We start from the raw sequence: 21,391 nt of genomic DNA on the forward strand, positions 1-21,391 counted from the left end.
AATTGAAGACAACATGAAATATACATTATGATATATTTATATATACAAGTATGAATTATGTACGACTATTTACTATTTTTTGGCTATAGCATTTTAAACGCATATATTGTATGTTTGACGTTGAAAATGGAAAAAAAAACAAAACAAGAAAAAACATCCAAAAAAATTGTAAAACTTTTATGATTGGTTGCTGTAATTTGGCAAAAGTAAAAGTGCAATTCCAAATAAAATTCAAACAACCATACAAACAGCGGGAATCTGGTACTTTCAATTATTATTATCTAAGGGAAAACAATCCTTTTTTTCAGGAATGTAAAATTGTTTTTCACTTAAAGGGGGAAAAATAAAACTAATGTTTTCCATCAGTGGTGATTAATATGGTTGATTCTTACTGATGTTATCTTCCAAAATAAAATTTAAATAAAACTAGTAAATTATTTTTTGTTCCTATTTTAAATAATTATTTATGAAACATCGATATATAAAAAGAAGGAATGACATCAGTGTGACGTTTTGATTATCAGATACCGGTTACTCAGCTTTTGGAAATGCGAACGCAAATTAAATATTGGTGAATAAAATAAGAAAAAAATGTAAAATTGTTCAAAATTGGAAGCGTGGTAGTTTTGGGCTGCTTGTGGACGTAATAGTGGACGTGGCAAAAAGTTTTTGGCAAACCGATAGAAATTTACAAGACTAATAAAAATATGAAAAAATATCACATGGAATTTTGTGTGAATGTGGCATTTTAAATTTTTTTTGGCAGATCGATAGACGTTTACAAGGCTAATATGAAAAATATATCAAAACATTAAAAAAAATAGGTAGAGAAAAATCCCCACTTGAATAACCCGCCTAATCCGTATGTTACTATCAATAATCGATAAGCAGAAAACACCAGCTGTGTCACTCAATAACTTATCACCCAGCCCTAGGGTCTCCCATCACTAAAAGAGACTGTGAACAAAGTGAAACAACGCAATAAAAATTGCATCTGTTTTCTTAAGCACTTAATTCGAAACCCTCAAAAGTAAATCATGGGAAAGAACGACAGTGAGTTGCCCGACTTGCAGGACAATACAGCTATACAAATATATACAAATTTCCAATTACCACCTCAGAGTACAAGAAAGGTGGGCCGGAGAGCGCCGCAGCACCACAGCCGCAACAACAGCAACAACAACAACGGCAGCAACAACCGCAGCAGCAGCAACAACAACGGCAGCAACAACCGCAGCAGCAGCAACAACAGCAAAACCAACAAAGTGAGTACAACTTGCTATACATTCTCGGCGTATGTAAAAATATATATATGTATGTATGCATGTATGTATGTTTATATGTATTTACCATTTGCAATCGAATGCTCCAGAAGTTTTCGAACTGCTTGGAACTGCCATGATGCAATTCAACTGACGTGGTTGTATAGAACCTATGTATGTGTGTATGTATGTATGTATGTAGCTATTTCGTATGTATGTAGCTCTTAATTAAATTAATACCCCAAACCAAAAGGACAACAATCACTGCAAATAATGTTTTTATGGTTACTTTCCAAATACGAATTAATGCTATGTAATTGGATACAATTATTAAAGAAAATGAACAATTTTATATAGGACTAGTAAATGATGTTTTATCTAAAATTATTACAATTGTTATATTGTCATTGCACATAGGAAAGCATATTACTGTTATAAAATAATTGTAAAAAAAGTAAAGCATACTATCACCATAACAAAATTGTTATATTGTATCATATTTGTTGATGAAAAATATAATCAATGATTTGGTCCAAATTTAACTTGAAAGTGAATTATATATAAAAGTTATTGAATTTCCCCTTAACATAACTAAATTAAAATTCTCGTATATTTAAAAAAAATAATTTTCACTATCAAATGTAACAACTGTGCTTTGAGCAGAAGCAGCAAACAACTGAAAAGTTAGATCTGCTTTTAATCTCTTAAGTTCAGATCTACGTAACCTATAGCCCTATACACCTATTGTAATAAACATTCTTTACCGATTTTAAATCTAGGTTTGAGACAACAGCCATCCACAAGCTCAGGCGGAGGCCAAAAGCAGAAATTCCAAGGAGGGACAGGACAGAAAACACAAGACCAGGCTCGGGATGGCTCAGGTGACCAAAAGCAAGGACAAGGGCAAGAGGGTGCCTACCAACAGCGTCCGCCTGCACAACAACAAGGTGGCCACCAGCAGGGACCACAAGGACGCCCTGCACAGGGTCAAAAAGGTGGCTATCAGCAAGGAGGACAACGACAAGATGGTGGCTATCAGCAAGGTCAGGGAGGATACCAAACCCAGAGCCAAGGCCAATACCAATCTCGTGGACCACCTCAGCAACAGCCATCCACAAGCTCAGGCGGAGGCCAACAGCAGAAATTCCAAGGATGGACAGGACAGAAAACACAAGACCAGGCTCGGGATGGCTCAGGTGACCAACAGCAAGGACAATGGCGGCCTGCACAAGGTCAACAACGTGGCCAACAGCAAGGACGACAAGGGCAAGAGGGTGGCTACCAACAGCGTCCGCCTGCACAACAACAAGGTGGCCACCAGCAGGGACCACAAGGACGCCCTGCACAGGGTCAAAAAGGTGGCTATCAGCAAGGAGGACAACGACAAGATGGTGGCTATCAGCAAGGTCAGGGAGGATACCAAACCCAGAGCCAAGGCCAATACCAATCTCGTGGACCACCTCAGCAACAGCCATCCACAAGCTCAGGCGGAGGCCAACAGCAGAAATTCCAAGGATGGACAGGACAGAAAACACAAGACCAGGCTCGGGATGGCTCAGGTGACCAACAGCAAGGACAATGGCGGCCTGCACAAGGTCAACAACGTGGCCAACAGCAAGGACGACAAGGGCAAGCGGGTGGCTACCAACAGCGTCCGCCTGCACAACAACAAGGTGGCCACCAGCAGGGACCACAAGGACGGCCTGCACAGGGTCAAAAAGGTGGCAATCAGCAAGCTCAGGGAGGATACCAAACCCAGAGCCAAGGCCAATACCAATCTCGTGGACCACCTCAGCAACAGCAGGCTGCCCCATTACCATTACCGCCTCAGCCAGCCGGGAGTATTAAGCGCGGAACAATCGGCCGACCCGGGCAAGTAGCCATCAACTATCTGGACCTTGACATGTCCAAAATGCCTTCTGTGGCATACCACTATGACGTGAAGATCATGCCAGACCGCCCCAAAAAGTTTTACAGGCAGGCATTTGAACAATTTCGCATGGACCAATTGGGCGGTGCAATTCTTGCCTTTGATGGCAAAGCCTCTTGCTACTCGGTGGATAAGCTGCCGTTGAATACCCAAAATCCGGAAGTGACTGTAAGTTGCAAGAAATTGTGTACTAACTTATGAACAACTGGGAGTAATAACATTTTTAAATTATAAATTATTATAACGTTATATAAATTATATGATATTTTAGTTGTTTTTATTTCTTATTATTTTAGGTGACAGATTGTAATGGTCGTACCTTGCGCTACACTATCGAAATCAAGGAGACTGCTGACTCGAACATTGACCTTAAATCGTTAACTACGTAAATATAAATTAGGTTTTTCATAAAGACACCTTTTAAACGCGCTCCTCTGCAGTTATATGAAAGACCGGATTTTCGACAAGCCCATGCGAGCAATGCAGTGCATGGAGGTTGTGTTGGCTTCACCCTGCTACAAGAAAGCCATTCGTGTTGGTCGTTCCTTCTTTAAGATGTCCGATCCTGGTGAATGTTACGATCTGAAAGATGGATACGAGGCCCTGGTCGGTCTTTATCAGGCTTTTATGCTGGGCGATAGGCCATTTTTAAATGTAGATATATCGCACAAATCCTTTCCGAAGCCCATTTCGATGATCCAATATTTGGAGGAATATAGTTTAAATGCAAAAATCAACAATACAACGAATTTGGATTATTCGCGACGCTTCCTTGAGCCGTTCCTCAAAGGCATCAATGTGGTTTACACGCCTCCTAAGTCGTTTCAAAGCGCTCCAAGGATATACCGTGTAAATGGACTTTCTCGTGCCCCGGCCAACAGTGAGGTCTTCGAACACGATGGGAAGAGGGTCACCATTGCGTCCTACTTCCACAGTCGCAACTACCCATTGAAGTATCCCCAACTTCATTGCTTGAACGTTGGATCTTCAGTAAAGAGTGTTATGCTGCCCATCGAGCTATGTAGCATCGAGGAAGGTCAGGCCCTAAACGTGAGTTCACTACATTCCTTTATATTTATATCTTGCTGTTCAATACCCTCGACTGTATTTTCATTACATATACATACCTATTAACATATGTATTTCACAGCGCAAGGATGGAGCAAGACAGGTATCCGAAATGATAAGGTTCGCAGCCACATCGACGAACGTGCGAAAGGGCAAGATCATGAACTTGATGAAATTCTTCCAGCACAACCTGGATCCGACCATCAGTCGTTTTGGCATCCGCATTGCCAACGATTTTATTGTGGTCAGCACCCGCATCTTAAACCCACCTCAGGTTGAATATCATAATAAGAAGTTCAGTCTGGTGAATAAGGGGTCGTGGCGCATGGATAATATGCAGTTTCTGCAGCCGAAGAACGTGGCGCACAAGTGGACGGTCTTGTATTGTGATTCGAGGGGTGGTGGTCACAAAATACCCTATAACCAGGTAAATGACTTCGGGCGAAAAATATTATCCCAAAGCAAGGCATTCAATATAAGCTTGGATTCTGAGGTGTCTATCAGACCGTTCACGGATGACGAGCGCAGCCTAGACACTGTTTTCGCGGATCTGAAGCGCAGCCATTACGATCTGGCAATTGTGATTATTCCTCAGTCTAGAATTTCTTACGATACAATTAAGCAGAAGGCCGAGCTACAGCATGGGATTTTGACGCAGTGCGTTAAGCAGTTCACCGTGGAAAGAAAGTGTAACGATCAGACGATTGGAAATATTCTACTTAAGATCAACTCCAAGCTGAACGGCATTAACCACAAGATCAAGGACGATCCTCGACTGCCGATGTTGGTGAACACCATGTACATGGGAGCTGATGTGACCCATCCCTCTCCCGATCAGCGCGAGATTCCCAGTGTGGTCGGCGTAGCAGCATCACACGATCCCTACGGAGCTAGTTATAACATGCAATATCGTTTGCAGCGAGGGACTTTGGAGGAGATCGAGGACATGTACACAGTAACTTTGGAGCACTTGCGCGTGTATAAGGAGTACCGTAAAGCCTACCCTGATCATATCCTCTATTACCGAGATGGCGTGAGCGACGGCCAGTTTCCGAAAATCAAAAACGAGGAACTGTTGCATATAAGACAAGCCTGTGACAAGGTAAGTTTTTGAATTTCCTAGCTATTTAACATGAACAGTTACCAGATATAAGTTAATTATTATATTATTACATACAGGTGGGCTGTAAACCTAAGATTTGCTGCGTGATTGTGGTGAAGCGTCATCACACTCGCTTCTTTCCCAGCGGCGTCGAAACGCCATCGAACAGGTTCAACAACGTGGACCCCGGTACCGTGGTCGATCGCACCATTGTGCATCCCAACGAGATGCAGTTCTTCATGGTCAGCCACCAGGCCATCCAGGGCACAGCCAAGCCAACACGATACAATGTGATTGAGAACACAGGCAATCTTGACATCGACTTGTTGCAGCAGTTGACCTACAACCTGTGCCACATGTTCCCTCGTTGCAATCGCTCGGTCTCGTATCCGGCCCCGGCCTATCTAGCTCATTTGGTAGCTGCTCGCGGACGCGTTTATCTGACTGGGTATGATATTCTTTGTGAGCTTTTACCCGTACATTGAGCTTAATTCTTTCTGTAATGTCACAGCACCCACAGGTTTCTGGATTTGAAGAAGGAGTACGCAAAGCGCACGATTGTCCCCGAATTCATGAAGAAAAACCCCATGTACTTTGTCTGAGCAACTTATTGAATCTTATTTTTCATCGTTTTATTATCACATTTCTTAAACCATATTACAAATGGAAATTATGTAAAGGAGTGTCTCTTTTGATTCCATGATGAGCTAAGATTTTAAAAGCCACCTTGAGATGGTCCGCCAAATATTGTTCTACTTTAGATTTTTATCTATTTGTTTGTGGCATTTTAGAACCTCAAAAGGGTTGGTAAGCTTATAATGGATTCAACAGAGCGATCTTTTTTTAGGCATATTAATCAACATTAAATAATATTAAAATTAAAAGCTCATCTAATTGGTTAAATCATTTACATTTCATGGGGCGACCACCTTACATTGCATCGAAATGAAATCTGTGAGACTCCTGCAAGCGCTCCTGTTTATCCTCGCGCTTTTCCTTGATGTATAGCACAAGGATGATGAAGACGATAACCAGGCAGGTGCCACCCAGCGCCACGACGCTCATCAGAATTAATTTGCTAGGCGTGACAAAAAGCTGAGCCTTCCAGTGCGACGGTTCGTTTAGTGGTTTTGGAACCACAATGATCTGAGAGTTCGGTATAAGTTGCGTCCAGTTGCGTAACTTGCTGCCCAGTCCTACGGTCAATTGATCCACGAAATTTGGCGTTCGACCCAAGCCAAAGCACGTATACGGTAGTTGCAGAGCAAAGTACGAGGCCTGCGGTAGTTGAACGCTACTGCCGCACTGCTGATCACCATCCTGAGTAGTGGTACTGTAGGTGATCCGTGGTCCTGGCAAGTTAGTGCCATAGGTGCGCTTTTTCCTACCCAAAGGAGTGCGTCTCTCCGGGTTCTGCTTGTTATCCAAGCCGGTTAGCACAATCACCTTCACAAAGTTCGCGTCATAGTCAAGCGTGTTCCGGAAAGCGAGTGGCTTGTATTTGCCCTTTGCCTCTTTTCGAATAAGAATCACATCGAGCACACCGTCCTGGTAGAAGTCGTAGAATGCACCTGCCACCGTGTTGTTGCCCATTGGCGAAAGGGCGTTCCAGCGTACCTCGAAAGTGCGCTTTAGCGGCTTGTTACACGTTGTGCAAGGCACGTTCTCTAGCAAGAACGTCTGCATCACTGGCTTACCCACATGCAGTGGCTGCAAAGTAACCAGGAGATCAGGATACCCATCCAGGTTGAAATCCCCACTCCTTGCCGTAATGGTTCGCAAGTAAACATCATCTGACACGGGCGGCACAAAGGCCCAAGTGATGCCCTGTGGATCGCGGAAGTTTACATGGAGATTTCGAAAGTCGGTGCCATCATGCACCATGATTGAGGAGTTCCGGCAATTGGACAGGATGCAAAACGGAACCACAATGTTCTGCACGCCCTTTAGCTCGAAGTCCATGAACACAGTCTGACCGATGTGGTAGTCATTGCCTCCGATCGGCTGGAACTTAATTTGGTATTGGTAGCTGAAATTCTCCTGCTTGTCTCGCTCGTTGATGCCGTGCCATATTTCGTAGGAGCTTTCCGTCTGCAAGAACAGATCGGCCAAGAAGTCGCCGTTCAGATCCAGATAGGCATTTGCATTGGGGATGCTCAACGAGTTTTCCTTGATTTCTGTGGGTTCTGCTTGGTGTACTGGCTCAGGCGGAAGCCTACTGCTGTTGAATATCCAGAATGTGCGCACTCCCACAGAGTCAAGTCCGTATAAATCGATAATCATGTCGCGGTTAAAGTCCAGGGCCATTACCTCTCCTTTGCTGGTGAATAGTGACTTATTGGAGCACTTCAGTTCGGTGGTATTGCCCCAGTTGATGAGCACCTCGTAGGTGTTCTCGTCCTTGCCCTTCAGGTTTACCAGCACGTCCATTAGGGCGTCGCCATCAAAATCTCCGGGTATAACACTAACAATGGTCTTATCTCCATACTGGCACTCGGGTCCCAGTTTAAGTAGAGGCTCCGTGTAGTGCCCTATGTAAAACGGACAATTAAACCTTTGGAGATCCAGTTTGCCGGCTCCAATAACATACCAAAGAGTATCTGCAACCTCCTCATCCCATCGCGAATCACAAAAACATCCGTGAGTTCGTCGGAATTGAAATCCCCGAAAGCTGCAACAATGCCCTCTTTAATATCTGCAAAAACTTTATCCGTGATATCACTGGCGTGAATAAGGTTGCCAAGGGCCAGCAGGACACCCAATACAAGGCTGCATCTCGTCATTCCGAATTTCCAAGTTTTGTATTTCCCAAATTGTGTTCCTTTTGTCCACTTTCCTCTGCCTTGTTATTGAAGAAAATCAATAGTGAATCAGATGGGCTGAGCGATATTTTGTTGACTGCGTATCCACTGTCGCGTAGCACAGTAATCGATAAGTTTTAAATGTGTTTCCACTGCGTTTTAAGCAGTATTTTTTGAGAAAAATTTTGTTTAAAAATATATATGACATCCCATTATTTGAAAAATTTAATTGTTTCATTTTATTCTTATATGTTTTTAATAGATATGTGATAAAATATTCGTATTAGCAAAAATTGTTTCCAATAGTCTTATCGAATTAATTTCTTTAATTATATAATCTTTCTGGTTTTTAAAATTTGTAAATTATTTTAATTCAAATATTTCTATTTAAGTTTCCAATGTGATTTCGGTATTATTTAATTACGCTTCGGTATATTTCGAAACATTATGGTATATTTCAACTGTCAAGTGAAGGTCACTCATCAGTGAACAAAACTAAATAAAAATATCCCTTTGGAAAATATGGCTAAATAGTGTAAACAATCAACACAGATTTACCAAAACAAGAAAAATTTCTTCGCGAATTAAACCTAACGGAACTGTGCGATACGTGTTTAGTTTAGTTTCTCCAGGCAAACAATAGTCGTTTTCCAACACCTGCAGTCCGCAGTTTCTTGTTGTTAATAGTCGGAAACCACAGCTCTAGACAAGTGCGAAAATTGAACCAGTGGCAGGCAGTGCAATGGTGAGTACTTCTTCAAATTTTCAAAAAGAGTGCTGGCCCAGTTAGCATAAAATGAGAACCGTGGAGAACGTGGCTAAGTCGATCCATTTTCTCATCCCCAGCAGCTTCTTCTTGGAGTGCCAGCTTGGGCACACTAGTTGTAGTTGTTGTTGTTGCTGCTGCTGTTGTATTTATGCAATTCGCCTGGGCAGCAAAATCCATAGTAAACAAGAAAATAACGCTAGAATCGTATAGTACCCTTTCCCGACTATAAGTTACCCATTAGTCAATGGCTCTCATCTCGACAGGAATCTTATATTCAAGCCTTTATCTGGGAACCACTGGGATATGTAAATATTCCAGTTTGCAGAGAGATATGTGAATATATTTCATTCAAAATAGTTCATATTCAAACGAGAAGTATTCAGATCTTATTAATAAACGCACATAGGTTAGCAGCCCAAATCCCACAGCTATAGATCCACTATATCCCGAGATCTTTAAGACACACGCATCATAGCCATCTGCAGTAACGCCCCATTATGATTTTGCAGAACAAACTGAAATCCAGCACGCACCGCGATAAGGTGAAGAAGTTCATATCACTGACACACACGGGCGAACAGACGGCTATATTCTGTTTGCAACAGAACGACTGGAAATTCGAGTTGGCCAGCGACAATTACTTCCAGAATCCGGAGTACTATTACCGGGAGTTGGATCGCAAGCGCATCGAGCAGCTATTCATGCGCTATCGGGATCCCAGCGATCCCCTGAAGATCGGATCCCAGGGCGTAATCCACTTCCTTGAGGATTTAGACCTGAAGCCAGACTCAAAACTGGTGCTGATCATAGCGTGGAAATTCCACGCCGAGGTACAGTGCGAATTCTCGCGGGATGAGTTTATCAATGGCATGTGCGACCTGGGCATCGATAGTATCGACAAGCTAAAGACCAAGCTGCCCATCCTTGAGCAGGAGCTGAACGACGCCGGCAAGTTCAAGGACTTTTACCACTTTACCTTCAACTACGCCAAGGATCCGGGGCAAAAAGGCATTGACCTGGAAATGGCAATCGCCTACTGGTGCATCGTTCTTAGTGGGCGCTTCAAGTTCTTGGACATCTGGTGCCAGTTCCTCGAGGAGAAACACAAGCGGGCCATTTCGCGAGATACGTGGAACCTGCTGCTCGACTTTGCCACCAACATCGACGACCGGATGAGCAACTACGATTCGGAGGGCGCCTGGCCGGTTCTAATAGACGACTTTGTGGAGTGGTGCCAGGAGAACGATCATCTCAAGGAGGACTCCTCGCCGGGATCCGGCTACCAGCAGCAGACCAGTGCTAGCTCAAGCTCCCAAAAGAACATATCCAGCGCCTACCAGACCTCGCACAGTACAAACATGAACTATGGCTAACGAATTGTTACACTGTATTGTATTCTCATTAATGATAGATTTGCTTTTATTCTGATTATTCTAAATAACGGAGAATCTAAGCAAGGCCGGTAAATTTACATTTTCTCTATAAAAGCGTCATAATAAATAAATAAAGTTAGTAAATGTAAGTCCCCGGCGTCCTATTCATTGAAATTGATTGTGGTAGACAACATCTAGTTCATCCGTTAGAAATAAATAGAAATTGAGGAATATAAGCTTATCACTTTCAAGCTTAAAATTAGAATCTAAATGAATTATTATTTCTTTGCTTATGACTAGACATAAATCACATCCCTCTGGTATTATTTTAGTACCTAATATTTTGTAATTTTTACGCTTTTCTATCATTGATAAATACAAATTGAAATGATTTTCCCTTTTGAAATAAAACTCGAATGCTATTATTTTGATGAAATTTTTATTTATAATTTTTTTTTTTTTTTTTTTTTTGTTACTTAAGTGTATATACACATACTTAGAAGACTTACGGAAAAATAAATATTTTTTATTATTTTTCAAAAATTAAGTGTGTAAATATTTTTAAAAAAGTTCAACAAAGTAGAATTGCTTTTCTTCGGTCACACTGAAGAGTTACCGTTTAAAATCGATTATTTTCTTATATATTCTGGATTAAAAACAGCTGGTAACTTAAAACGCAACCTTCAATTCTTAAAGCTGAGATGAGTTTTTTTTGCTTGTACAGAATGTTGTAATTTATATTTTCAAACACCCCGCCAATGGCAAAAAAATCTTAAGATTGGAGTGCCACCACTGCCGTGATTCGATAACTTGAGCAGCATCGGGGGTCATCGCTAGTAATGTGACCGTTCGGCTGATTGATATTGTTACAACGATTTTTTCGCTGTTAAAATATTTAGTAATACCCCTTAAATCGCGTGCGAGGCACGCGAGTGTGTGTGTCTGCCTCAGCGTAGATGCTGCGTAAGAAATGTAAAGTTCCAAATCGAGTGTTAAGCGATGTAAAAGTGAGAAACTGACAATTTATTGTACCAAAAAGCCCGTAATCACAACGTCTGTGGGTGTTCGTGTGCTGTGTGTGTGTGTGGGCTCCTTCGCCGCCCCCACACACATACACATACACAGCTATGCCATTACCCATACCAAAGCAAAGCCCCCACTTGCTGTTGTTGTGGCTGCAGTTGTTGTTGTTGTTGTTCTTGCTATTGGCCATAATTAATTTGGTCTCGAAAATCCTTTGCCCTTGGTTATTTATTATTTATTTTTTGTGACTGCTGTTCTGGGCGCTCCACACAATATAATCAAATCCGTGCAAACAGCGGTGGTCGCATTTGCAAATCCAATTATCATGTGAATAACTCGCGCGTCTCGCCTCGAGTGGGCGAAATTTAAACAAATATACGCCCCGTTGGCCGTGTGTGTGCGCACCTAGTGTACAATCCGCACAGTGTGTGAATAAATGCCACTAAACACACAAAAATAAACGAAACGAAAACAAACTGATAACCGCAGAAGTCGTCGGACTACGACAACGTCTACATGGAGGCCTCGGAGCACCTTTTACGATCGTGCACTATAGTGTCGTATAGCTTATATCGCTCACACAGCTGTTAGCCCCTTGCCGTCTCGAGATCCGATCCCAACCCACCACATCCACTCCGCTCTGCTCAGCTCTGCTCCTCCCCTGCAGATAATCGTATAATTTAGTAGCCTTTTATTCAGAACAGCGAGGAGGGTAAACAATGGAACCGAAACTGGGTTTCTTGGTTTGCTTTCGAGTGTATAAACTCAGCCGAAACGTGTAAGTTTTGGAAACTGGAGTCGTGGAACGAGCCGCTCAATTCCATAAACAAACGCAGCCTGCAGTAACTTTTTTCATTATCAATATTTATCAGAATTGTTAACTGACGATTTCGGAATGATCATTACTGCACTTACTTGTGATATTGTTTCAAATGCACTTCACTTTGTTGTACCTAATGATCTTTCAAGATAGAATGTCTTAAAATGTGGAAATTTCACACAAAGATTTAAAGGAAATAATTTCACATCACATAGTATTGAAAAAATTCGAATGTCTTTTGAAATTTGTAAATTTTGAACACTTCTGTATGTATTAGTATGAACTTGAGAAACTTTTATTGAATCCATGTATATTTGTTAGCATATAAGTATGTATATGTGTTTATAAATTTCCTAGCGGTCTAATTCGTTATACAAATATTTGGAAAAGTTTCGTCTAAATTAGAAACTTTGTTGATACTTAGCTTTCTTAAATTTCTCAATTCCAATTGTATTGTTTAGTCATTTTAATAGAATGTACAATGTCAAACAATTTTGAACTTGATATGCAAAAATTCTTGGTCGATAATTTAAGAAATTCTGTTAGTATTTTTATGCAGAATATGAGCATTGGTAGAAGCATTGTATTTTGTGAGGTTGTTGACTCAAAACAATGGTTTTTTAGTCAACTAAAATAGATCTCTGAGTCATCGGGACTCGATTTTCGGTTGAAAGAGATTTCCGTGTCACCCTTGTCACTGCACAGCATTGTGATTCAACCATTCAGCAGGCACTTGCTCATTGTGGAATTTCTGGACTATCACCCAAAACCAAGTGGGCGATCGCTTCCCGTATACGAATATGTGTAGTATGTACTACATATTAGTATATTTCGATCCAATTTTTGACCGATTTATACACACGTATATATTTAATTATTAGCTGTTAGGCTCGTGCAAAGTGACAGCCCAACGAGATTAATTAGCCAGGGGTTTGTGTGTGGAAGCAATTGCCAGCGTCTGGATGTCGGAGATGGTATGGTGTGGGATGGGATGGGAAGTGAGCTGTTAACTGAGAACTGAGAGCTGGGAAGCGCCTTGCCAGCCGTATGCTAATTAATTGCTCTTATTGCAGCCGCCGACGCCATGCCCAAAAGCCGAAGCAACAAAGCCCCGGAGACAGATAACAACATGCGATCCTGCTAAGATCAGAGCGAACGCGAAGCCAGCACGAACATGAGTCGCCAGGAGGGAGCTGCATCCCGTCCAGCCGATGGAGCGGCCGGCCCAGTCACATCGTCATCATCATCGACATCGTCCAACCACTCAGTGAGTGCTGTAATTGGCAGCAAGATATCCACCTCAACGCCGCAAAAGAACGATGAGCAACAGGAGCAAGAGTTTATCAATCAGAGCGTGGCCAGCGAGATCGAGGCCATGTCCATCTCGGGCTCGGCATCCGCGGACAGCAGCAGTGGCGCCACGGCCACAGCCACCATGAGCGGCAGCCCGGTGCCCAAGCGGCACTTGAGCACTGCCAATCTGTCGCGGATACGCCCGCAATCGAGCTACTCGGCACGCGTACTCATCTTCGACGACTCCGACCAGGAGGCGGCTGCCGCTGCAGCAGCACTTGCGGTAGCATCGTCGTCCTGCAACAGCAGCGTCAAGTCGTGCAGCGGATTGGAGCTGCTGCCCACCTCGCCGGCCAAGTTATCCATCGGCAACGATAGCACCAACGGCTCCTCAATGATGCGCAACCTGAACCTGACCAAGAGCTCCTCTGGCGGTCTGTGCGGAAGCTCAAGTTCCTTGCACTCTAGGGGATACACCGCCCTGCTCCGGAAGATCTCCTATCAGCAGCACACCAACTCGCTGCGCGCTGTCAGCGGCGGTAAGAGATTATCCCAACCACATAAAAAAGAAAGATTTAACGTACGAAAAGAAAGAATATATGCGTACATATGTATATTTCCGCAATAACGATAATATTAGCTTTGATATTTATATTTGAAGCATATTTACAAGCTATTTTTATCGTTTTGATAAGATGTGAGTTCTGACTTAATTAGCACCCAAAGCTTGACACCTATATTTTTGCATTAATCATGTTTGTCTGTCTGCCCTTGTAAGCGTATAAAAAAAAAGTTATCAAGTTCAGATCAAAACGTATTTATTGAATTTCTTTTAAAAACTATCAAGTTAAGAGCCACTCATTTATCCAAAAGTTAGAATTAAGTTTTCTTGTCCAACTATTACACAATCTATACAAAAAATGTATTAAATTGTTCATTGCAGAAACGTCCAACTTGCTACGTATGCGTCACTCCTCGTTGGGGAAGTCAGCTCCATGCCTCACGGGCAACTATTTTCGTCACGAACTGGCCGCTCCGTTACCAGTACAGCCACCTGGCTTTGGGGCTTCTCCCTTGGGCGGTCACAACATTTCGCGGTCGGGCAGCTGTGCAGGGATTGGCTTGGTCAAACACCACCATCACCATCACTTGCATGGCGTTGTGATGCGTGGGTCAGCTGGAGGAGGTGCTGGCTCCGGTGGTGGCTCCTCCAGTGGAGTTGCCCATCATCGTCTAAGTTTGGTCACCAACGCGGCTGCCGTGGCAGCGGCTGGCGGATCCCGGACCCATTCCCCATACTCGGCCAGCCCCGTGGATAGTCCGCGCCTCAATTCACCCATGCCATTTGCATTTGCTCCGATCAAAAGAATCGCCTCGTGCCGGGGCGTTGTAGCCGACGGACGTCGTTGGTCCGTCGCCTCGCTGCCCTCTTCGGGTTACGGAACCACGCCTGGTAGCTCCAATTTATCGGTAAGTTTTTTTTTTCGATAATCCAAACCAAATGTATGTATGTTAATAGCTTAATGGCTTCATGTATCACAGTCTCAGTGCTCGAGTCAGGAGGGTCTCAACCAGTTGCCGCACAACATTCCGCCCGGAGTGCAGGAGGCGGATGCCGCTGCCGTGGCCGCCGGTGCCTGCTGTGCCGAGCACCTCAAACAGCATTGTCCCAAGCACTGCGCTCTGTTGCTAGCCGTTTCCCAGAAGCAACTGACGCCCCAGCCACCGAAGCCAACGCAGCTGCAGCACCAGAAATCGATTACAGCGGCCTGCGTTAATTGCTGTGCCGAGCTGAGCGTAACCTGTGGAGGTCAGCAAGCAGGTGGTGGTGCTGGTAATGGTGGTTCATCCGCGAATAGCTCAGCCTCGAGTGCAATGCAAGTTGGTGGTCGTATGTCGCCCTATTTTCGTCCGCGCTCCCGATCGCTTTCCAGCCCATCGCGTTCACCAATCGTGGACAATGAGATTGCCGTAATGAACACTTTGTACAAGGAGCGTTTTCCCAAGGCCACACAGCAAATGGAAGAGCGGCTGAAGCTCTTTATCAACGAAAACAAGAGTGCTGCATGCAATAGCTTTAGGGACTCGCAGCCGATAGTGCGGTGAGTTTAAACCCTACAACAATGCAATCATTTTGAGTAGATATAATCGAGTATATGATACAGGCAGATTTCTGCTTTATACATATATCAAATCCTCCTTGTAGATCCTTTAAAACTATTTTTGTTTTTCCCTTGCAGCTTTGTGCATCATCAAGTATTGGAAATGGCAAGGGATTGCCTGCACAAATCTGAGGCCAAGTTGATAACCTCGCAATACTTTTATGAGCTGAGTGAAAATCTGGAGCGTTTGCTGGTGGAGACAAAGGAGAAATCTCCCGAGGCGGCAGCTGAACTAAATGGTGTGATTAAAAAGCTGCTGTTGATTATTTCGCGACCAGCTCGATTGCTGGAATGCCTAGAATTCGATCCGCAAGAATTCTATGAGCTACTGGAAGCTGCTGAAGGACATGCCAAGGCTATGCCTGTGATAAAGGCGGACATTCCGCAATACATCATCCACAAGCTGGGCCTAAACCGTGATCCAATCGCAGAACTGCAGCAGGAATTAAGGGAAACACAGCAGATGTGCTCGGAGCAAGTCACCGTAGATGCGGATCCACTGCAACCCGGTGGCAGTTTGCTACTCAACTCGCCCCTAACCAGTGCAGCCAAGCAGCTGAGCAGCCTGGCCTTGGATGCCATAGCTATGGACTCGGGAAGCGGCACAGCGACACCTCAGCAGCCTCCTCAAACGCCAGTGGCTTCGTGTGACACGGCACCCTCTTTTGCGCTGGCTATTAGCCAGATGAATGAGGAGAAGGGAGGATCAAGTAGTTCAGTTGGAGGATCGGGTTTGAAGGTGGCAGGAGCTGAAGGAATAACCGGAGGTTCGGCTGCAACAGCAACTGGCAGTGGAGTCCAACAACCCTCACCCCAAGAAAACGACTTCGACATTGTCAAGCTGATCTCAAATGGTGCTTATGGAGCCGTCTACCTGGTGAAGCACAAGACCACCCGTCAACGCTTTGCCATGAAGAAAATCAACAAAAATAATCTCATCCTGCGCAACCAAGTGGAGCAGGTGTTTGCGGAGCGTGACATTCTTTCGTTCGCCGACAATCCCTTTGTAGTCAGCATGTACTGTTCGTTTGAGACCAAGAAGCACTTGTGCCTGGTGATGGAGTACGTGGAGGGCGGCGACTGCGGAACGCTGCTGAAGAACATCGGGCCACTGCCCGCGGACATGGCCCGCTTCTATTTCGCCGAGACAGTATTAGCCGTAGAGTATCTGCACAGCTACGGCATCGTTCATCGCGACCTTAAGCCGGACAACCTATTGATCACGGCCTTGGGTCACATCAAACTAACAGATTTTGGGCTCTCCAAAATGGGTCTAATGTCCTTGGCCACCAATTTGTATGAGGGTTATATCGACTCGGAGACGAGGCAGTTTTCCGACAAGCAGGTATGCAAATATTCTTCAGTTTCCACAAAAAAAACATGTTTTTCAATGTAACGTCTCTTAAGGTGTACGGCACACCCGAGTATATTGCACCCGAAGTGATATTGCGCCAAGGCTATGGCAAACCAGTCGACTGGTGGTCCATGGGCATCATTCTGTATGAATTTCTCATCGGTTGTGTGCCGTTTTTTGGCGAAACCACAGAGGAACTATTTGCGCACACCGTCAACGATGACATCGAGTGGCCGGACAGTGAGGACTGGCCTGTTCAAGCGGAGGCAAAGGACATAATCTCGCAGCTGCTGCAGCAGAATCCACGGGATCGTCTGGGCACTCAATCGGGTGCACTGGAGATGAAGGAGCACGAATACTTTCTGGGCATGGATTGGAATTCTCTTTTGCGGCAGAAGGCTGAGTTTGTGCCGCAGTTGTCCCACGATGATGATACCAGTTATTTTGACAGTAAGCTCTATAAGCTATATTAAAATAATTTTAACTACCTATTGATAAATTGTTGAAATATTTTTTCAACAGCCCGAATGGATCGCTATAACCATGATCTAGGTGGAGAAGATACCGATGACACGGATGACACTCCCGTCTTTGGCAGTTTCAATTCGTATACTCCGCAGTACAGAAAACAGCATTATAGCTGGTCGCGGCATGCCACTCCCACGTCTACCGATGGAGCGAAGCCAACGGGTCCACCACCACTTGCATCGCTGCCATCGCGTGCCCAGGAGACTCCCGCAGCTACCGTAGGAGCCACATCAACTGGCGCTATACCTAAACTTAAATCGGGAATGGGAAGCGGTAGTGGAAGCGGTAGTGGTAGTGGTTCGGGTAGCGCCTCCCACGACGGAGTGGTCAACAAATTCTTGAACACGCCACAACTGCGAAAGCTAGATGTGAGTATTCGTTCTACACGGGCTTTATTTGAAAATGATGTGTTTTATTAATATTGAAACATTTCTTTTAGCTCTCCTCCAGCTGCCTGAAGGTGCCGTCCACCCCGGATGCCGATTACTTGCCTGAATTGTTGCACAATGTGACTATTGGAAACGATGCTGAGCTGCGAATGCTAAAGCATTATCTCCAACAACCAAATCCCGGGGCCACGCAGCGAATGCAGCAGCGGCATAGCATGCCACCGAACACAACCACCATCATTAGTACGCCGGCCACTCCGCCACCAACTCAAACTCAGGCGGCAATGGCGGCCACTCCGCCAACAGCAACTGTGGGCAGCTTTTCGCGCAGCACGCCAGAGAGTTCGCAAACGGACAGTGATGATTTTTCGCCGCAGATTAACCGGAAACGAAAGGGTGTTTGCGCCAGAGACATTTTGCCGCGTTTCTCCATCTCGATAGAGGACGAAACCATATCCGCGGGCAGCTCATCAACGGAGAACATGAACTTGCCAAGAGAACAATCTCCGCTGGCACTGCAGCATCAACCAAAATCCATGGACGGCAGTACTAGCGGAAGCAGTGTGAAGCATCATCGGTCCAGGTCGATTGTTAAATCTGCATCCGCCTTGGGGCTGTCACTTATGACATCTCTAGACAATAGTCAACTGGCTGCGCAGTTATGTGGCATTCAATCGCCAGGTGGTGGAGGCAATGGCTCCAGTACGGCCAGCTCTAGGGATACTTCTCCTTGTCGAGAGCTCTCGCCATTGGTTACAAATCTGAAGCCTCCGATCATCATACGTCGTGGTCCGCGTGGGTTTGGTTTTACTGTCCATACCATCCGTGTATACTATGGCGACACGGACTTCTATACAATGCATCATTTGGTTATGGCCGTGGACGAGGGCAGTCCAGCTTTTGAGGCGGGACTGCGGCCAGCGGATCTCATCACTCATGTTAATGGGGAGGCTGTGCAAGGCCTGTTCCACACACAGGTCCTGCAGCTGCTTCTTAGTGGTGGCGAGCACGTAACCCTGCGGGCCACTCCCCTCGAGCACACCAGCATCCAGAGCGGTGGCCGCAAGCGCGATCTCATGCAAAGCAAGCTGGCCAAGAAAGGTGTGAATCGCCAAAAGAAGCAGACAAAGCGAGAGCACGACAAGAAGCGCAAGACGTCGCTGTTTCGCCGTATAAGCAGCAAGCGTGCAAATGCAGAGATGCAGCAGGTAAGATCCTTCTGGTGCACCATATCTAAAGCCAAACTTGTTTACTACCTAATATGCATCATTTTAGTACTCAGCTGGCACCAGTTCACCCACCACACCATCGGCCAGAAATTTGTCGCCTTTGGATTCCTCGTATCACAGCAGCTGTTGTCAGTCGGCAGCCAACTCTTCATCGCAATCCACGTCGCCCTCATCCTCTTCGCCTAACACACCCACCGGCTCAAGTGGCTCCAATCACGGTGGCAACGCAGGATCCGTTGCAGTTGCTCCCTCGGCCCTCAGTGTGCAATTATCTGCTGCTCCGCCACCCACGCAGCTGGTGCTCCTGCCCCATGTGGGAGCCGTCGTTGGCAGCAACCCCACCTCTGTTGGAAATGTACCGGGTAATGGGATAAGCCACAACAATGCATTATCAGTTTATTGAATATTTCTTACCTATTTCGTATAGTCTCTCCCACTGGAGTCGTTCCGCAGCTGTATCAGCGTCCATCCACTCTACATGGTCTCAAGCACAAGCTGCATGCAGCCACCGCCGTAATAGCAGGCGGGGGCAATGCGAACAATCCCGCCGGAGGCCTAAAGACTTTGCATACCACGAACAACAATTCGTTGCCGAATAGACGGAAGTCTGTGGGTCACATTCCTCTTTCTCCGTTGGCGCGAACCCCTTCACCGTCACCGCTGCCATCGTCACCCACAAGATCTCCCTCCCCATTGGCCTTTCCATTGGTGGGCCATCAGCCCGGTGCCTCAAACACCACACAGTCTTATAGTCCGGGAAGCACGCTGCCCACGTTGCAGACGGCGGTGAACGCAAACACCAAGAAGGCAGGATTTGCACGAACCAAGTCAGCGGAACCGAGTTCTCCGCTGCTAAGGCGCGCCTTGTCGCCGGATCGCTTGCATCCCCGTAGCGCGGAAACAAAGATATCGCCACTATGCTGTTCGCCGCCTATCAAGCAGCCGACCCACCAACGAGTGGTGACCACGACTTGGAGGTCGACGCCTGGCGGCAGTGCATCGGGAGCTGGAGGAGCAGTTTTGGGGGCTCCGACAGCTCAACCCCTGCAGTTGGTGCCTGCCGCTTCTGAGGAATCTCAAAGACAAACTGCTATGGCAACAGTGGTCTCCACAACCGCTGCTGGAACTGAACCAAGTGCCACCGCTGTGGTTACCCTGGCCAATTGTGAGCCTTTACCGCGTATTGCGGAGGAGAAAGATTCGCCCACCAGTACCCAAGAGAGCAGCAGTGTGTCAGAGGGATTCATGCCTGCTATCGAGGAGTTCGCGGAGGGGGAATCCTCATCTTCGCCCACTCAAACCCTGGAAAAGCCGACAAAGGTAAAGGCCACCGAGCAGCCAGAGATGGAGCCTGCTGGCAAAAGCAAGAAGGTCGACCAAGGTAATAGATTTAACGCAAAAAAAAAAAAAAAACAAATAATATTTAACATTTCTTTCCTTCATTTATTTTTAGGTAAGACCACAACTCCTGGAACGCCCAAAACTAAACCCCACAACAGTGGCTGTAAAACTTCGATGACAACGACAAAGCCCGCCAGTCCAAGCGTGACCATCTCCACAGCTCCACGCAAGGATACATCGGTTGCGACCGGTGGAGGAACCTCTGGACCAGGAGGATCTGCAGCCACTTCTGCTGCCAAGCAGAGGAAGTAGCGCCAGAGTAGACGCGGTGGATATGGATGCTTGTGTTTTAAGTTTCGCGTTTAAATAATTATGGAAATGGAAGGCCGCAGGAATTCAATATAGAGCGGGAGTTGCGTTTTAAACTTGTTTTCTCTAAGTAAGCTTCTGTTTTTGCGCAAATCATACAATTTAGCAATGAAATTAATTAGAAAATTCTAAAGCCTAGTAGTTTGTAGATGTCCTAACTAAAGGCAAACAAAACAAAACCGCTTGAAAACTCTTAATGTAAATTAGTAGGCACGAAAGCAAATCGAGAAGGAGCACGATATTCCAGTTGAAGCAAATATAAGAGGCACCACGCAATTATGTACTGTATATAAATGTGTAACATTGATAGAATTAACGAATTGTGGACTACGGATGATAGTCGATGGGAGAGTCATGGAGCCAGTGGCGCGGCGTTGGGCTGCGTTTATAACATTTTTGCGAATCTATACACTATGCCGAATTCAATATAAACTATATATTAAATAAATGTTATATGTGTGTGTACTTAAACCGACTTTTTAATTAGTTGTACAGATGGCAAGTAATGGACTATTGTATAAAACGTTGGCCTTTATATGTAATCGTACATTGCATTTTTGATGCGCACAACATTATTT

General features: G+C 45.1%; 4 protein-coding genes across 8 annotated transcripts; 3 read left to right on the top strand and 1 right to left on the bottom strand.

Moving 5' to 3' along the window:
- The first annotated feature begins 941 nt into the window (after positions 1-941).
- LOC117142124 (protein argonaute-2) lies at positions 942-6,246 on the top strand. The gene is made up of 8 exons (XM_033306020.1): positions 942-1,053; positions 1,122-1,265; positions 2,042-3,360; positions 3,489-3,577; positions 3,633-4,242; positions 4,343-5,362; positions 5,440-5,810; positions 5,874-6,246. The coding sequence occupies exons 1-8, from the start codon at positions 1,038-1,040 to the stop codon at positions 5,962-5,964; spliced, it is 3,660 nt and encodes a 1,219-aa protein (XP_033161911.1). The 5' UTR covers positions 942-1,037; the 3' UTR covers positions 5,965-6,246.
- LOC117142125 (T-cell immunomodulatory protein) lies at positions 5,956-8,256 on the bottom strand. The gene is made up of 2 exons (XM_033306021.1): positions 7,953-8,256; positions 5,956-7,893 (listed from the first exon to the last, which is right to left on the bottom strand). Exons 1-2 carry the CDS (start codon positions 8,143-8,145, stop codon positions 6,293-6,295), a joined length of 1,794 nt encoding a protein of 597 aa, XP_033161912.1. The 5' UTR covers positions 8,146-8,256; the 3' UTR covers positions 5,956-6,292.
- A 379-nt stretch (positions 8,257-8,635) lies between these two features.
- LOC117141108 (DCN1-like protein) lies at positions 8,636-10,730 on the top strand. Of its 3 annotated transcripts, none has more exons than XM_033304430.1 (2): positions 8,636-8,908; positions 9,442-10,730. In XM_033304430.1, the coding sequence occupies exons 1-2, from the start codon at positions 8,906-8,908 to the stop codon at positions 10,303-10,305; spliced, it is 867 nt and encodes a 288-aa protein (XP_033160321.1). In that variant the 5' UTR covers positions 8,636-8,905; the 3' UTR covers positions 10,306-10,730. The 3 variants fall into 3 exon arrangements, 2 of the variants coding, with proteins under 2 accessions (XP_033160321.1, XP_033160320.1); XM_033304429.1 differs by lacking the exon at positions 8,636-8,908 and adding an exon at positions 9,066-9,110; XR_004459457.1 differs by lacking the exon at positions 8,636-8,908 and adding an exon at positions 9,117-9,338 and having other exon boundaries at positions 9,442-9,532.
- Positions 10,731-11,159: 429 nt separating this feature from the next.
- On the top strand, positions 11,160-21,101 carry LOC117139099 (microtubule-associated serine/threonine-protein kinase 1). Of its 3 annotated transcripts, none has more exons than XM_033301227.1 (11): positions 11,160-11,277; positions 13,222-13,980; positions 14,385-14,911; positions 14,984-15,543; positions 15,682-16,948; positions 17,011-17,407; positions 17,480-17,853; positions 17,925-19,082; positions 19,150-19,465; positions 19,531-20,484; positions 20,557-21,101. In XM_033301227.1, the coding sequence occupies exons 2-11, from the start codon at positions 13,323-13,325 to the stop codon at positions 20,754-20,756; spliced, it is 6,411 nt and encodes a 2,136-aa protein (XP_033157118.1). In that variant the 5' UTR covers positions 11,160-11,277; positions 13,222-13,322; the 3' UTR covers positions 20,757-21,101. The 3 variants fall into 3 exon arrangements, with proteins under 3 accessions (XP_033157118.1, XP_033157121.1, XP_033157120.1); XM_033301230.1 differs by having other exon boundaries at positions 11,166-11,268; XM_033301229.1 differs by lacking the exon at positions 11,160-11,277 and adding an exon at positions 11,294-11,312.
- Positions 21,102-21,391: the final 290 nt, after the last annotated feature.

This window comes from Drosophila mauritiana, chromosome 3L, assembly GCF_004382145.1.
Source record: "Drosophila mauritiana strain mau12 chromosome 3L, ASM438214v1, whole genome shotgun sequence".
In the NCBI taxonomy this organism is placed as follows: domain Eukaryota; kingdom Metazoa; phylum Arthropoda; class Insecta; order Diptera; family Drosophilidae; genus Drosophila; species Drosophila mauritiana.

Excerpts from the sequence above, each read along its gene's own strand:
- LOC117142125 (XM_033306021.1), bottom strand. The coding sequence starts at position 8,145 with ATGACGAGATGCAGCCTTGTATTGGGTGTCCTGCTGGCCCTTGGCAAC. Across the intron at positions 7,894-7,952 it reads GAGGTTGCAGATACTCTTTG|GGCACTACACGGAGCCTCTA; the intron begins GTATGTTATTGG and ends CGTTTTACATAG.
- LOC117141108 (XM_033304429.1), top strand. The coding sequence starts at position 9,081 with ATGCAATTCGCCTGGGCAGCAAAATCCATA. Across the intron at positions 9,111-9,441 it reads CCTGGGCAGCAAAATCCATA|AACAAACTGAAATCCAGCAC; the intron begins GTAAACAAGAAA and ends ATGATTTTGCAG.
- LOC117139099 (XM_033301227.1), top strand. The coding sequence starts at position 13,323 with ATGAGTCGCCAGGAGGGAGCTGCATCCCGTCCAGCCGATGGAGCGGCC. Across the intron at positions 14,912-14,983 it reads CTGGTAGCTCCAATTTATCG|TCTCAGTGCTCGAGTCAGGA; the intron begins GTAAGTTTTTTT and ends CATGTATCACAG. Across the intron at positions 17,854-17,924 it reads CACAACTGCGAAAGCTAGAT|CTCTCCTCCAGCTGCCTGAA; the intron begins GTGAGTATTCGT and ends CATTTCTTTTAG.
- LOC117142124 (XM_033306020.1), top strand. Across the intron at positions 1,266-2,041 it reads ACAACAGCAAAACCAACAAA|GTTTGAGACAACAGCCATCC; the intron begins GTGAGTACAACT and ends TTTTAAATCTAG. Across the intron at positions 5,811-5,873 it reads GGACGCGTTTATCTGACTGG|CACCCACAGGTTTCTGGATT; the intron begins GTATGATATTCT and ends GTAATGTCACAG.